At 44.8% G+C, this 16670-nt stretch overlaps 1 protein-coding gene across 2 annotated transcripts in view; it reads left to right on the top strand.

The window, feature by feature from the left end:
• ATP5PO (ATP synthase peripheral stalk subunit OSCP) overlaps window positions 1-16670 on the top strand; it is a 76847-nt gene that overhangs the window by 40808 nt on the left and 19369 nt on the right. For both annotated transcript variants that reach the window (XM_086935351.1, XM_086935352.1), the window contains exons 3-4: window positions 2148-2258; window positions 3467-3596. In XM_086935351.1, coding sequence (XP_086791477.1) covers window positions 2148-2258; window positions 3467-3596 — 241 coding nt within the window. The remainder of the gene's footprint in view (window positions 1-2147; window positions 2259-3466; window positions 3597-16670) is intronic.

Raw genomic sequence — 16670 nt, 5'->3', positions numbered from 1 at the left:
TCTAGTCCAATCCATCCATCTTTGATCCTCCATTTGACAAAGTAGGTTGATATTTGCGATGCAGAAGTTACAGGCAAGTGGGTGGGTGTTGACCAGGATGCATTGCATCGCGTAATGTATTCTGGGACTTGTAGTGCACCATTTATTACCGTTTCATATGCATATATGAGCTCAAAGAAAATGATGTCTGTTGATGTCACCCGGGGCCACTTGGCACCCTCTCAGGTGCGGGTTTAATTGAAGATCTGGTTTGTATTATGCCAGCCTGTCTCTGTTACCAGAGTGTCCTCGCCCAACCTCTATTTAGTAGGTGGGTGGTTGGTACTTCAGGTCACTCTGTTGTATAAGGCTGCATGTTAGGGTTGTATTGCTGCAACTGCAACCCAAGTTATGTTTAAGGAAGCTTGCTCTGTAACTTTTCTTGCACCGCAACGCTTTTGTTGTACATGCAGGTGTGTGCTGGAAGGTTGCAGTTCTGTGGAGCAATTGTTCTGTGTGAAGAAAGTGTGCAGTGCTGCTGACCCGACCTGCACTGTGTGTGCAAGTGCAGTGTGCAGCGCTGCAGGCCGGACCTGCACTGTGTGTGCAAGTGTAGTGTGCAGCGCTGCAGGCCGGACCTGCACTGTGTGTGCAACTGCAGTGTGCAGAGCTGCAGGCCGGACCTGCACTGTGTGTGCAACTGCAGTGTGCAGCGCTGCAGGCCGGACCTGCACTGTGTGTGCAAGTGTAGTGTGCAGCGCTGCAGGCCCGACCTGCACTGTGTGTGCAAGTGAAGTGTGCAGCGCTGCCGGCCTTACCTGCACTGAGTGTGACCTTATCCGCACCCTGTGTGCGAGGGAAGCGTGCAGTGCTAAAGACCTTATCTGCACTCTGTGTGCGAGGGGAGCGTGCAAGTGTGTGTAAGGCGCTTGCATGGCTGCGCTCATGCTTTACCCCTGCCACGTACGTGTGGAACAACGCCTGGTGTGTTGCTGCTCCTCCTGTTATAAATGTCTTTCTTGTTACATAAATTCTGTTTTCATGAAAAGGATTAGTTTCTTTAGAAAACAAAGTATAATTTGAGGTATAACAGTAGGTGCTAGACACTCAGGCACAAGAACAAGCGTAATGTAGGCAAAGGTGGCACTTGTGCAAGTATCAAAGGTAAAAACATGTGAGAGGTAGCAAACCTTGTGTTACAAGGGCAAAGTGGTGTGAGCATGTTACAAAAGGGCACCAAACACAAGTACACAACGTTCACCATCATTGCACGCTCAACATACAGCATGCTTACAAGTAACAGCATTATATTTTCCACAGGTTCTTATTGTATATTGATCTACAGCAGAATGAATCATATCTTGGCATGACACAATAGGGGTCCTATTAGACCTCTAATATTAACACATTAGTTTGGAAAATTGAGGGCTGTGTGGGCTGAGAGAGCTGTGTGGGCTGAGAGAGCTGTTGGCAATGTAAATAACAATGCCATTTATTTATAAGTAAAAAAAAAAAAAAGAAATGTCATGAGCAATGCCAATAGCTCTAACTTTTCCAAAAGCGAAACCATTGCATTGTAAATGCTTGTTTCTTTTTGAACAGGCATTCCATAAGAGTGCATGTGTTTGTAGGCATCTCCCATCCTGCTTCTCCTCTCCTCCCAATCCCCTTGTCTGCTGCTTTTTTTTTATGTTGTGTGAAATCGGGCCCAAGGCATTAATGCGCTTTTCATGAGAACTAGATTGAGACACTGGCATTGTAAGCTACTGGCTTTGTCAATGACAAAAGTTTTTTTTTTTTTGTTTTTTTGGGTGAGCACTATGACGCTGCCAGCACTGTCTGCTTCTAGCTCTTTTTATTTTATTGCTGGTGAGGGCCGAGGCAGAAGCCATCTACACCCTCCAAAATGTCTCCAGCCAGCAATTTGAAAAAAGGGCAGTGAGCACAGCAACATAGCAAAAAACTTTGACAAAGCCAATAGCTTGCATTTCCGAGACCTGTTGGCTTTGTCAATGTTTCTTCTTAGTCTTTGATGAATAAAAAATAAAGTTTATTTATGGGGAGAACAATATATTACGGATTGTGCAGATCACTGCTGATGCAGGCTGTTGGGACTTGTATTTTTATTATGCCTTTTTCTATTCCAACTGTTTGTTCCTTCTACACAGCCTCCAATCTCCGTGTTTGGCCTGGAAGGTCGCTATGCAACTGCTCTTTATTCTGCTGCTTCAAAAGAAAAGAAACTGGACCAAGTGGAGAAAGATCTCACCAGAGTATCGGTGAGTAGCTAAATCGTTATGAATACTCTTTAGTTCATTCAGCTTGTGTGATGGTTGTAATGCAGACAAAATAATTTCTACTAATTTCTGGAACCATGGACAACGTATCTTATCTTTTTTTTTTTTAGTTTCTTGTTATCCTCTGTCTTCTTTCACCCGAGCTTGGGGTTCTTTTTAAGTAATGTAACGTGTTTTAAACCCATCACCATGATTTCCCAAACTTGTGATTTTCAGTGATCCAACAATAGTAAATTGCTTCCACGTATATATTGGTCCTTCTCTGAATCTGTTTACCACAAAACCTCGCTGCTTTCTTGGCTGGACAATTGTTTACCTGATTTTCTAACATTATTGTTTTCAAACTGGTTAAGATTTCGCTACAGAAAATGTGCAGTCATCCAGGGATTTCCAGCCGTTGTAAGTAATGGAATGAAAACTGAGCCTGCACTTTTGATTCACCCATCCTCAAAGCTTTAAAATGACAGCAATAAAATATCAGATTACATATAGATTATCCACTTTGGTCAAAGTTTTACTACAAATATAGGAAGCTAAAACCTGGGATGTAATACAAGGAAGAGAAGTCGGATTTGACACAAAAAAAACTGTGCTAACTTCAAGTCCAATTCTGCTTACTTCTGTTTCATGTCAGTTTTTGATTTTCTTCTGATTGATAGTTGAAATCATTTAATTTCTGTGACTCAGCAGTCTGGACTTTATTTTTGGATATGTCAAAGGAAAAGTAACCAACACCTTGAATATCCAGATTATATCTATGTATGTACCCTACCCAATGTTAATATTCATTTTTTGTACAGAAATTTATATCCTTTTGCCTTGAACTTAAATAATTTTCAGACAAAAATCCTGGTTTCATGTTTTATTAATCATTCACTGTATATATGATGTTAGTGTGGTAACATCCTGTGTTCCTCTTAGAAGGAAAACCCTTCCCTTGAATGCAATTGAACAGCCACTGATTAATCTCAGGCTTTAGGTACTCTGATTGCCCTTAAACAAGTCCTAACAGAGCTGAAAATTCTTATAACAAATAAAATCCCTTGCTGGCCATTCTCTATTATAACTAACTTCAAGAGAGGCAAAAGGAAAAAGTCACCTAGTGAGCGTTTCAGCACCATGTGTTTATTTAGATTGTACCATCATGTTATATGCATATACTGACAACCTTTTTCTTATATTTCTTTAAGGCTTTAGTAAAAGAATCCAAAATGTTTGCTCTCATTACCAATCCCCATGTGAAGCGTGCACTCAAACAGAAGAGTCTAAATGATGTTTTAGGAAAAGAGAAACTTGCACCCATCACCGTCAACTTTGTCAGTAAGTTTTTTGAAGTGTGCTGCAAAATCATTTTTACACAGGTATACCCACAAAAAAATTCTGTAAACCTTGTCTATTGATTATTTATTAATTGTTTTAAAGTGAAGTGGTGTTGTAGAAAGTGAAATAATTTTTCTCCTAAGCTCTCTGTGGGATGGAAATCAATGTACTGCTGAAAAGGTGTGACCACCAGCCTATTTTTGCTTTTCCCTTCTGCTTTGTCCTTTTTTTCTCCAATGATCTCTGCATCTTTGATTCCACCAAGAGTGTTATGCATTTCCTGTTTGCTCCTTCAGCAGATCAATAAGTGTGCTCTAAACAAGGGATGCACCCACACTTACCAGTTGCCCCAATTTTTGAAAAATGCTCAACTGCTGGTGCTGGTAAGTTGAATGCATCCTGGCGTCTGAGGAACCTTTACAGCAAAGTCTGGGCATATCTGACCAGGACTTGGTGGTGCTCGTACTCTCTATTTGACCAGGACTTTGTACTACTCCTACACTCAAAGCTTAGACCAAACGTAAGACATTGTAGAAACCTTTGCCGTGTGTGTCCTGCCTTAAAGACAAGTTGCAGGATTGACTAAGAGAGGAGAGGAATTTCCATGACCTGTAGATCAAGCACCAGGCTATCCTGACTGAAACCCGAGTAGTGGATGATTTAAATAAGGGAGCCTGCAGGAACCCTCGAGGATCTGCAGCCCTTCAATAAACTGCATTAACCAGAAGGCCTCAATTAACTGTTTCTCGGGAACGCTAAAAACGAATGAATAGTGGCAGTCATGACTGTGCAGGCTTAGGAGTCCGTGGTGAAAACGCAGGAGGAGTTTCCTTCCACATGACAGTGCAGCTGCAGGCATTTATGGTTAATTAAGGCAACTATTCAGTAACGCGGTTTCAATGAAGGCATTTTTGGGTTGAAGAGTGGCAACTATTCAGTAAATCGAGAATAAATGGAGAGATCAAAAAGGAAAAAGGGTATCTAGATTGGTTTGTACCACCTGAGAGCAGGCCTAGAAGCCCCAATGCAGATATACGGCTGGCCGGGAACCAACACTGTGCATGGCACTGCAGAAGAGTTCTGAGCTCAGACTGGGGTGCAGGCCCTATATACTTGTTCAATGCAGTTAAACCGCATTGACGTATGTATTTGAACCACACTGGCGTAGGTGCTTGACCGCACGCCTACGGTGGTGTTGCTAAAACCCTGAGAACACAGAAGTGGTGACCCAGTGGGTCAGGTGTTTGGGCGGGTGGTCGGCAAAGCTTGACCGCAACTTATAAACAAAATTTTTAGCGTAAGTTTCTCGGAAAATATGTGAGAGCGGAATTTTGAAACGGGTGTCATCATTGCAAGGTGCCGTCTTGGGTTTCGTTTGAGCAAGCTTAGAAAGTTTCATAATAAAAAATTAAGCAAACCATATTTGTGAAATGTCGAATGTACCAGCTGGTCCTGTGTGTGGGTGAGATAGGTCGCTTTTGCATCTGTGGAAAGTTTCTGCGGTCGCCCGAGCTGCCTCGCAGTGTTGGGCATAAGAGAAATGCATGTTTAGGAATATTGGGCCTAGTGGATTTTATTATTGAAGATGGTAACATGAGGCAGTGTTCTTTGGGCTTGGGCCTATATGCAGATTTGTCAAGGGATGTGTGGGTTATCACTTACTGTGTATGGAAATAATGTTCAAGATAGCAGATTTTAGCTGGTGGGGCCTATACAGGGACCTTCATGCTGCATGTGTCAAGCAGAATGTTGGGAATTTATTTGGAAAAAACGTGACCCTCCATCATTACAGGTATAGGTTGACCCCAACCCTTCCCCCTACAGGCACTTCTACTGTGTATGATGTCTCCCAAACCCAATTCTCCAATTACCCTCCATCGCTAACAACCCTCCCTCATCCTGACACCTCAACAGCATACTCAGCCTCCCAAACCCTTTCTCTCTCGGTCTCCTCTCCACCTACCACTAGGCACACCCCCTACCTCACTAACTCCTTCCAGCACCCGAAGAACCTATTATTCGACTGCCAGCACCAATTTCACCCTCTCCATATTGCCCCCCCCCTAGGATGTTCTTTCCCCTCATACCCCCTTAATATCTCAGAACACTTATTTTGACTCTGTGCACTTTTTTTCTGACTCCAGGACCTCCCTTCGTCCACCAACCTGAGCACGCCTCTCCATTTCACCCCTCCCCCCCCCCCCCTCACCCATCCCCCCCACCCTCCCAACCCAACTCCACAGACCGCTCTCCCCGGTCAACTCGGATCCTACTCTTCTCCCTACCACCCTCAATCCCTATCACTCCTTTAACACAGACTCTTTCTAACATCGAAAGCTATCTCCTTACCTTGTCATCCGAACTCTCTCAACTAAGGAAAGATCTTGCCTTATCGTCCAAGCTCTCTCAACTCAGGAAAGATTTTAACTCCCTCTCCTCTGAGATCCTCCTAAACCATGTGTTCTCACCAAACCCTGGCTCACAAACACCACCAAGCCTCAACAGTGGAGAAACTTCCTCCGCTGCAACTGTTCCCATAGCCCCCCCCCCCCCCCTGTGCTTCGAGGCATCTCTCCCCCTCTCACCTCCTCGACCTTTGTAACTCTTGCCTCCCTAACTATCCAACAGACCCTCCGGCCCCCAAACTCTACCATTCCTGTGATCCTGGGGGCGAGCAGAATCCCTCCTCCCCAGTCTCTCCTAGACCCCCAACGCAACTCACCGCTATCCAATCATGCCCTCCCACCATAAACCACTTGCATGCATGCTGGTTAACTGCCGCTCAGCTGTCCGGCATGCAACTGAAATAGCTGAAACCATCCTCAGCGAAGACATTGACATTGCCTTCCTTATGGAAACTTGGCTTAATGTCTACTCTACATCTATCCTTGACTGACTCTTCTCCCCCCCCCCCCCCCCCCTCCCCCCCGACTCCATACTCAGAAAATATAGACAAGATGGAATAGGAGGTGGGCTAGCCATCCTCTTTAAAAACAAACTTCGACTCTCGCTTGTTAGGAACTCTGACCCTAACACCTTTGAAAACCTCAGAGCAGAACTTAAAATCCAGGGCTCCCCACCTATTCGCCTACATATGATCTACCATCCTCCTGACGAACCTCTTCCCTTCGGAGAGGAACTTTTCGACCTCTTCACCCAATCCTCCCTTTCCAACTCTAAATTTTTTTTCCTTGGAGACTTCAACCTCCAGTGGAATGATATAGAAGACCCTACAGTTAATCTCCTCACAAATCTTCTGGAGTCACACCAAAGGGACCACTCTTGATGCTATCACCAGTAATAATGATTTGGCCTCCCTTACCAACATCATCCCCATCGACTGGTCCGACTATCACCTCATCCTCTTCACGATCACCACTACCCCCCCATCCCCCCGATCACACAAAAAGCATCAAACACATGAAATTGACCAAAAGCCTTCATCTTATCCCCCAGACGAACTGGAAACTAAACTCAAAGCCCAACTTATGCTCACTCCCATCTCCCAAAATGCTAACTCCCTCGCCGAACACTGTAATAAATCGGTTACCGAGGTCCTTGACCTAGTGGCCCCTCCCAAACTAAAAACCCAATGAAACATACCTTCCAAATCCTGGTTCAACTCTGATCTCAACAGCGAAAGACGCTCTCTTGGACTGTCTGAAGGAACCTGGAGGCAACACCCCTCCCCCTCCCATCTAGCCCTCCTCCAATATGCCAGGTCCAACTACAAAAAACACGTCAACGAAAAGGCCTCCTTCTTCCGTGCACAACTTGATAGGGCCAAAAATAGACCTAGAGAACTGTTAAGCATCGTCAAAAACCAAACATCCTCTGCCCACCAAAAGTTGACGGCCTCAATTGAGAAATGCGAAGAAATAGCAAATTTCTTCTCTCTGATAAAATCACCAAAATTGATCAATCCTTCCTCTTAAATCCCCTCTCTCCCAACCCACTATTTTCCTATGACATTTCTCCTGAACCTCCATCCCCATCAAATCCTCTCCCGGTCTCTTCCTATCTCTCTTCCGTTACCTTCCCACAGGAATCCAATCCTTATTTCCCCCAGCAAAAAAACAATGCCTCTTGGCATAATTTTCACCCGGTTACTGAACACGAAGTCTGTGACATCACTAAGCTAAAACCATCCTCTCACACCAAAGACTGCATTCTAACCTTGTTCAAGACATAAACATATCATTGCCCCATACTGGACCACCATTATAAACTCCTCACTGGCCTCTGAGTGTGTCCCTACCTCCCTCCAACTAGGTCAAATCACACCCATTCCCAGAAATCCCAACGACCCAAAAAACCTCCGGCCTATCTCTAACCTCCCTCTTCTCTCCAAAGCCCTTGAAAAATGCGCCCTGCTCCAACTGGATAATCACATAAACACTTTCAACCTCTTTGACTCTGTGCAATCTGGCTTCAGAAAAGGATGCAGCACAGAATCTGCCACGCTCAATGTAGTTTATTTTGTTTTTTTCATTTATTTGATTTTTATATAGCGCTTGCTAGTCCTGGAGGTATCCGAGCGCTTTACATAAGGGAACAGCATGTTAAAAGTTGCAAAAGTTTCACAATAGCTACAGAATGAATAAATATACAATACAGGAGTGGTTTAACAAACACGAAAATCAGGATCAGAAAGACCAGGAAAAGCTGGTAATCCACAGGAAGGACAGAGCAGCGGGAAAGAAAACGAGACAAATGTCCGAAGTCCAGCTGGGTAGGTGACGGCAATAGCGGTGTGCTAGAGCCAATCTCCCCTATAACTGTCGGAGCAGTTCCACTGGGAATTGTCCATGTATGTGTTTCAGGCTCCGCCAGAATAGTGAGGATGAGAAGGTGATCAAAAGTCTAGAATCCAAAGACGGGAGGTGGGAGTTGGCGAGGATGGCCGGATAGAAGAAGGAATGTAGTTGTTAGTCTCCATGTCTCAGTAACTTGTTCAAGTTGCCACAAGTTCTAAGATTATTTAAATTCACTATGCCATTAATCCTGGAAGAACATCAGGACCCTCTTGGCAGAAGGGACATCGACCCTTACCTGCGAAAATACTGTTGCAGGCACAATTTTAGGGTCAGGCTCAGCGAGTAAATAGGTGTATTTGGTGAGAAATTATAGGGGATTTAAAAAGTCTCCAGCAGCTTAACAAGCCCGCATTAGGATCTTGACGACATACAACACTCACTCGACAATGGCGAGTCTTGCTTACTCATTCTCCTAGACCTTTCCGCTGCATTTGATACAGTTAACCATACTGCCTTACTTAACACTCTTAAAGTCCGCTTTGGCCTCAATGGCCTTGTCCTCAACTGGTTCACCTTTTTTCTCCAACACAGAACCCAACAAATCAAAATTGATTACTGCCTTTCCAACCCTACACCATTCTCCCTCGGTGTCCCCCAGGGATACATTCTCTCTCCTGCTCTCTTCAACCTCTTCGTGGAACCCCTTACCCTCATTCTCAAAAAAGCAGGAATCAATTACCACCTCTATGCTGACAACACTCAAGTTTACTCTAAGATTAAATCCCGCTCTGATGTCCTCCACCTCAATGACACACTCACCATGATCCAATCCTGGTTCCACCACAATCATCTCAAACTCAACCTTAAAAAAAAAAAGTTAATCATTCTCTTGTCCCCTAAAAACAACCCACTCCCATACAAGACTGGATCTCCGACCTTAATGCTCTCAACTGTTCTCTCACTACTTCCAGCTCCGTTAAATCTCTAGGCATCACCATTGAAAATAGCCTTGCCCTTACTTCCCAAATAAAAAACCTCAGCCAAAAGAGCAATCTTCACCCTCCGTCATCTCAAGAAAATGAAACCCTTCATACCGGCTGACTACTCCAAATCTGTTGTTCAATCGCTGGTCCTGTCGAATCTATTATGGACACCCAAAGTCCACCTTGCACCACTCAAATCTGTGCTCAACCTAGCTGCTAGACTTATCTCTGACTACAAACGTTTCGCCCACATCTCCCCCGCCCTTAAAACCCTCAAATGGCTACCCATCAAAGGCAGATCCACCTACAAGATTGCATGTATCACGAACAAAACCCTTCACCAAAACACCCCACGTTACCTCTCAGACAAACTCCACAAAGTGGGCTGCGCCCAACCAACTTGTAGCACCAACACCCTCGTTCTTGTCCCCCCTCTGTTAAAGAAGAAATGCACACAAGCTCGCTCATTCTCCTGAAATGCTCCTTCTATCTGGAATTCCCTGTCTAAAGACCTGCGCTGTAACCGTTCCTTCTTCAACTTCAAAAAAGACCTTAAACTGTACCTCCTAAACAAATATTGGGGACCACAATACCTACCTCTGACACGGACTCCCACTCTGCTCCCCTCTATTACCCTCAAATTCTCTCTACACCTCATTCTAGAGAAGTGTGGCTCAATGGTTAGAGCGGCAGACCCTGATGCAGTAGTCTGGCCGGGACCAGGGTTCAATTCCCGCCTCTGCGGGTCTCGGGCTCAATTTCCTCGGACCTGATAATTCTCGCCTCGGTGCCTATTCTGATCATGAGCCCCACTTTGCACCTCTGGGCAATAGCTTGCTTAATCTCTACAACGGCCCCAACAACGCTGAGGATGCCTGACTTCACCTTGGGGGTGCCCAGGAGTGGGCTCCTCACAGGGAAAGGCCGGGAAGCGTTCCTCGATGGTATTCGTACAAGCGCTGAGATGCCTACGGGTAGTCGTGCGCTATATAAGTGTGTAATTGTCCTTATCCTTATTCTCCCTCTTACTCCCCTCCCTCAGGCTAATCTCTCCCCTCTCCCAATTTCCCTCTCCCTCTATCTTTACATCCGATATCTAGCCTTGCGCCCCCCCTCCCACTGTTCTCCTAACTCCAATTCTTTCTGTCCCCCTCCTTTATCTTTTCTTTTTTTTTTTTTCACCCACTCACCCTAGCCTAATTACTCACTGCCCCCTTTAGATTAATATAGTACTTTTGTAAATAGCACTCGTATTTATCTGCTTTCTTTGGTATAATGGTTCTTATTGCAGTGTTTTTGATCAAATATTTGTAGTACCATTCCTCCTCACACTCCTGTAAAGCGCTCTGATACCCCTGGGTCTAGCCAGCTCTATATAAAACCTTAAAAAGAAATAAATTAAAATAGGTTACTCATATTACCATATCATTTTCTGAAGAGTACTATGTAATTCTCTGTCCTGCTGTAGACCATGCTTAAATGAGCGTCTTTAGGGCTCAAAATGTCGTCAAACTGTTTAGAATACAAGCTAGAGCCTTCATTGAGGAATAAAATCAATGTTAGATCCAATATTTTGAAAAGAGCCAAAAATGTGTACACTTATGCATAGTCTTCGTGCACTCTTTCATAGGTTTACTTCTTGTGTACGTCTCAGTCCATGTCCCTACAACTAGCCTGTGTTTTGTTCTGAATAAGTCAAGGCAAGCTTTATTCTATTAATTAAAATCATAAAAGCAATTCCATCACATATATAAAAAGACAATTCATATATTAAAAACAATTCATGTATAAAAAAGTTATTACATTTAAAGAGAACATTTAAAAAGAACAGTTTCATATATTTACATAGGATAGAGCATTTCATCTGTAGAACTAATGGATAGCAATTATTAACACATATCAAGGAACATTTAGCTTCAGTTTTTTAGACTTAATACTTGTAGCAGCAACCAAGAAACTTGCGATCCCAAATATTACTCTGATGCTGCTCAAGAGCTGTAGGTAACGGAGTGCGGGCCGGACTTGTGTAAACCCTGCTTCTCTCAAAATAGGTAATAAAACCTGTTTCCTACATTCCTCATAATGGCCACAGAACATAATAAAGTGCATTAGTGTCTGTTCGGAGAAATTGTCACAGCTGCAGGGGATAGATGGATCTGAATTTCCCCAAACTGGATAGTTCCCCAAGGAATACTGGATGATATTAAGTCTAAATCTCACAAGGAGGTTACGATGGAAGGGTCGGGTCACAATATTAAGATAGGGTTCCAATTTAGGGGTAGTCTGGAGTATGTAATTAGATCTAACTCCTGGTTTTTGGACCTCTACTTCCTCCAGTTCCATCCCCACACGTCCCAAAAAATTGTTCTTGATCCATAGAACGTCACCCTTCTTGATGGTACTCGGGGCAAAGTATAGTTCTGGCCTCCCCAGTTTAGAAAGAGTGTTTTTAATGTAAACCAACCATGGGATTTTATTAACTTTGTCCAGTGCCATACAATCTTTAAGGATAGAATGGTTTAGACTAATTTCAGAATTCAGCCAGGTCTTGGCCCAGCAGGTCAGAGGTGCCAGCTGTAACTGATCACTGATGAAACCAAGACCCAGCTCTGTGTGCACTGAAAGTACTGGGGTTGATTGAGGGACCACTAACAGGGATCTAAGGAATTTATTTTCCGCCACCTGGAGTTTGCCTTGTGGTAAATAACCCCATAGGGAAGCACCATACTTTGCTATTGAAAGGCTTTTTGACTTGTAAACTGTCAACAGGGCTTCTACTGGGCGCGATCCCAGTCGTTTCGCAAAGCTCAGTAAAGCAGAAGTTGATCTGGTGACAGCTAAGCCTTTGGCATTTAATTGTGGCCTCCAAGTGCCCCTTTCATCAAATATGACGCCCAAGTAAGTAAAAACCGGGACCCTGGAGATCTCTTCGCCGTTGCATAGAAACTTTCTTATCTTTACAGTTTATGGGCGTTTCCCTGCAACCATAACGTGCGATATTTTTGTTATTTATCTGTAGATCCAAGGAGGACATAAATGCCCCAAAATCGTCCAAGAGTCTCTGTAGCCCTACCCCGGTACGGGCCAGCAGTACTGCGTCATCCGCGTAGAGGAGTACTGGCACCATATACTCCCCCACTTGTGGGACATCAGGTGTGGACCCCTTCAAGGTTGATTCAAGGGAATTTATATATAAGGTGAATAGGAGGGGTGCCAAGATGCACCCCTGCCTTATGCCTCGTTTCGATCTAAAAAAGCTAGTAGTTCCTCCCTTGCTATTGGTTCTAATAGAGGTACGCAGATCTTGATGCAGTGCCGCTAAATAGTTTACCAAAGGCGGGTCTATCCCTATGTTTAAAATCGCCCAGAATTTGGTGCGATTGACCAAAGCAAAGGCCGATGATAAGTCCATAAAGTCCATGTATAACAGACCCTCCTTAGCCAAGGTGTATTTGCTAATTAACATGTGGAGGTTAAGGCATTGGTCGAGAGTACCCCTTTTGGCTCTGAACCCATATTGTAATTCAGAAAGGACCCTCCTCTCTTCCAGGTGTTCACCGAGTCTCTGCAGAATGACTCTGCCCAAGATTTTGACGGCAGAGTCAATCGGAGAGATCGGCCTGTAACAGGCAGGGTCAGTTCTTGAGCCTTTTTTAAATACGGGTATTAGAGACAATGTGGCCCAAGGCGAAGGGAACCCCGATGTAATTGTGGAGTTGAAAACATTTGTGAGAGTCTTGGTCCAGAACTCCAAGGGGGTCCTATAAAGGTCTGCGGGCACACCGTCTGGGCCCGGTGCCTTATTTTTCGTCATCTCTACAATAGCCCTTTGTAACTCTGCCTCATTAAACCGCAAAAAGGGGGCTAAACAGTTGTCTGTAGGATCCGTCATTGATATATAATCCTCCGCACTATTGTATATTTTGCTGAAATGCTCAACCCATGTCTCATCTGGGATCACAGAGTCCATCACCAGGTTGTTTGTACCAGCGAAATAGGGGTGGTTAATTACAGCCCAGAATTTAGAACTATCTCAGTACATCAATTGACATAAGATTTTCCCATGCCTCGTTTTTTATGCATTTTTTGCGGTTAGCCATGGCAAGTTTGTAATTTTTTCTAAGTACAGCCACTAGCTCCCGATTTCTCGACTTTTGTTTTAGTGCGTACATTAGTTCTTTGTGAGCTTTTGAACACGTCTCATCAAACCACCTTGGTTGGTCTGGGCCATCCCTCTTCTTGTTACACTTCAGGTCATGTCTGACTTGAGCGCAGATATTGGTAAATGAGTTTATGACCTCTTTCCCATCCGCCATATTATTTTATAGGAGGAGTGGGATAGTAGCTGCCTATTCTGCTCATTATTGGGCGTATTAACTGTATCAGTGGGTAGTTGTCAATCGTTAATGTCCAGACTCGACAAGACGGAGAATCTATTTGTTAATGTTACTTCTGAATTGGGTCCTACATCAATCTTGTCGGTCGTGACCATTTTTACTGCCCTCAAGGAGGCCTGTTGAAATTGATATGAATTACATTTTGTGTTAACATTCAAGATAGAACAGTGAGTCTGTGGAATTTTAGGCAAACATGCTATAGGTTGTGGGTAAGAGGGTGGAGGATAAAAGTAACCCAGAGGTAGTGGCCTAATACCTTGACCATCGAGCTCTGAGCCATCCCATAACAAAGTGTCCACAATATTTGCTCTATTGAAATTAACAACCACACAATCTCCTGGAATGGTCTTTTTCCGTTTCCCAACCCACTCTACCCTTCTGGCCGTGATAATGCTCGAGGCAATATCAATGCTCCCACTGCTAAACTGTGAACACCACCTTTTAGTTCTGTCCAGAAGTTCATTCTCATTTTCCACTGCACCGTTTTTTAGGGAAGGAATTCCAGACAGAACTACCACTAAAGGAGCAGCTTGAGGGGTTAGTTGTAATGTGGGTAATTTTGAGGTACGGAGATCAAGAGTGTGTCGATCTTTCCCTGGAGACCTTGTTTGTATAACCTCAGCGGGTAAGACTTGTCGTTGAACCCCCGTGGTTGACTTCGCCCTCTTTTCTTGATATCTAAATCTTTCTGAATTAGTCTGCATGTCATCACCCGGGGAGGGATCCGTATCTATTTCCTGACTGGTCGCCCTAGTTTGATTTACACAAATGGCACTGCATTCTTTGGACCCTGTAAGATGAGCCCTAAGATCCTTCAAGAATTTGTCAATGTTTTCGCATTTCTTAAGAATGTTTGCGACGCAAAGATTCAAAGAGTCCACTATGTCCTTGCCAATGTTCACAAGTACAGGCTCCAGATGGGATTCAATTAATTCTTCTATCAACTCCAGTACATTAGTTGGGAGGCTAAGGTTATATGTTGTAATCACACCCCCTTTGGTTTGATTAACGGGTTTCTTCCTTTTACTACCATTGCTAGTCACTTTTGCGTTTTCATCGTGTATCCTCGTCGCCACCGAGCTGGCTCTCTGAGAAATGTCTGCGGAGACCGGGTTATCCGGGGCACCTTGTTGCGGGTTCACTACTATAATGTCTGGTTCTAAGGGGATGGGGGGTGCAGTACTTGGTGATGTTACAACCTTCAGGGTGGACACTGCATCTGTGAGTAAATCAAGTCCCAATTCCTTCTTGACGTTAGCAATTTGGTCATTTAGTGCCCCCACTGCAGAGGTTAGATATGAAATAATGGTCTCCGATTTACGGGGCACCTTGGCCTTCTTACCTTCCCCTTCTCTGGATGTTAGTTTGCGCTTCCACATCCTGCAGCCAAGGGGGGTGGCCCGACGCGACCTCTGCTGGCCCCTGATGGCCCGCCCTCTGCCCGGGCTCAGCCCGGCGATGCCCGCGCGCGTCCCGCGACTCGGGAGGATGGGCTGACTAAAGTACGCCTCCGGGCGGAAGCCCCAGCTCTCAGACGGCGTCCCCGCGAAGCAGGGGACGCTGGGAGTTGTGGTTTTTGCTGCCCTGCCCCTCTCAGCGGCCGCGGTTGGTCGGCGATGGCGGCGGGGGCAAGCAGTGGTGACTGGAGACCTGAAGATGCAGCAAACAGGTAACGGGATCCCCAGGGCCGGTAAAGAAGTTCCCCGCTCCACCGGAGGATGGGTTGACTAAAGTACGCCTCCGGGCGGAAGCTCCAGCTGTCAGACGGTGTCCCCGCGAAGAAGGGGGCGCTGGGAGTTGTGGTTTTTGCTGCCCTGCCCCTCTCGGCGGCCGCGGTTGGTCGGCGGGGGCAAGCAGTGGTGACTGGAGACCTGAAGATGCAGCAAACGGGTAACGGGATCCCCAGGGCCGGTAAAGAAGTTCTGAGTAATCCTTCACCAGCAGCATAAAAACGGCTGCTTAGAATTGTTGAAATAGTGCACGAACAAAGGCTGAAACAGGGTCATCCTGCCTTATCTTGTGACTCCGCACAAATAAGTAATACACCTCCACCACCAGTTTCTGGACATATGCGCTTTACTGCACATGCTCAGACCACACCTTTCAGCCTGAGTGCTTTTGAGCATGAGATCCGACCATCGCAAAGGGATATGTTTTACTCTTGGGTCTCGAAGGGTGTTCCCTCTAAAATGATGGTCTATGTTTTCGAGCAGCTCAACTGAAGTGGTCTCTGTTGCTTCCATCCGTTGATCTCAACAGAAGGCTCCTTTAAAATATGTTGCCATGTGAGATTTCGAGACTCCGATATATAGTTTTGTGCATTGGAGACGAAAAATAAGGTTTGTCTAGTTCATTTAGCTCCAGTTTCTGGGTGATAATTTCTTATCTCGATTTCCTATTTACCATCTCCAGGTCATGTCATCTCATGTCCTATCCCCCAGCAGAGCTCTAGTTTTAAAATGACGTGACTCATCTGGTGGCTTCCTGCCCAACCGATCCAACAACCACCAGCAACTGTTGAAGAGTTTACTGGTTCACTGTTTTAAAAGAATGTGGGCAGGTGTAGTGTAACCAGGAGACATCCACCCCAGATCTTCCCGCATTAGGGAATACTCTCGAAATCCTTGCAGCATACTCTCTGTACCATGCCGTGATCTAAATCCTAACTGAAAAATGCAGAGTCACTTAAAGATATTTAAATGTTGTTAAAGCTATATTACTACCAATGTTTAAAATATTTTTGCCAGGACGGGCCTGTTGATGGGCCTAAAATGAGGAAGAACTGTTGCGTGGAAGTTAGTTTTTATATTTATTTATTTCGTTTTTTAGAAGGGACGTGATGGTTTCAGCATTGGGCATGAGAACTAAATTATCCAAGTATGACCATCTGACAGCGGGTAGGGAGAACCCTATTGCTTTTTTCATTCGTAGTCTCTT

Source organism: Lissotriton vulgaris, chromosome 8, assembly GCF_964263255.1.
Source record: "Lissotriton vulgaris chromosome 8, aLisVul1.2, whole genome shotgun sequence".
NCBI classification, from domain to species: domain Eukaryota; kingdom Metazoa; phylum Chordata; class Amphibia; order Caudata; family Salamandridae; genus Lissotriton; species Lissotriton vulgaris.
This window is presented reverse-complemented; position numbering and strand designations above follow the sequence as displayed.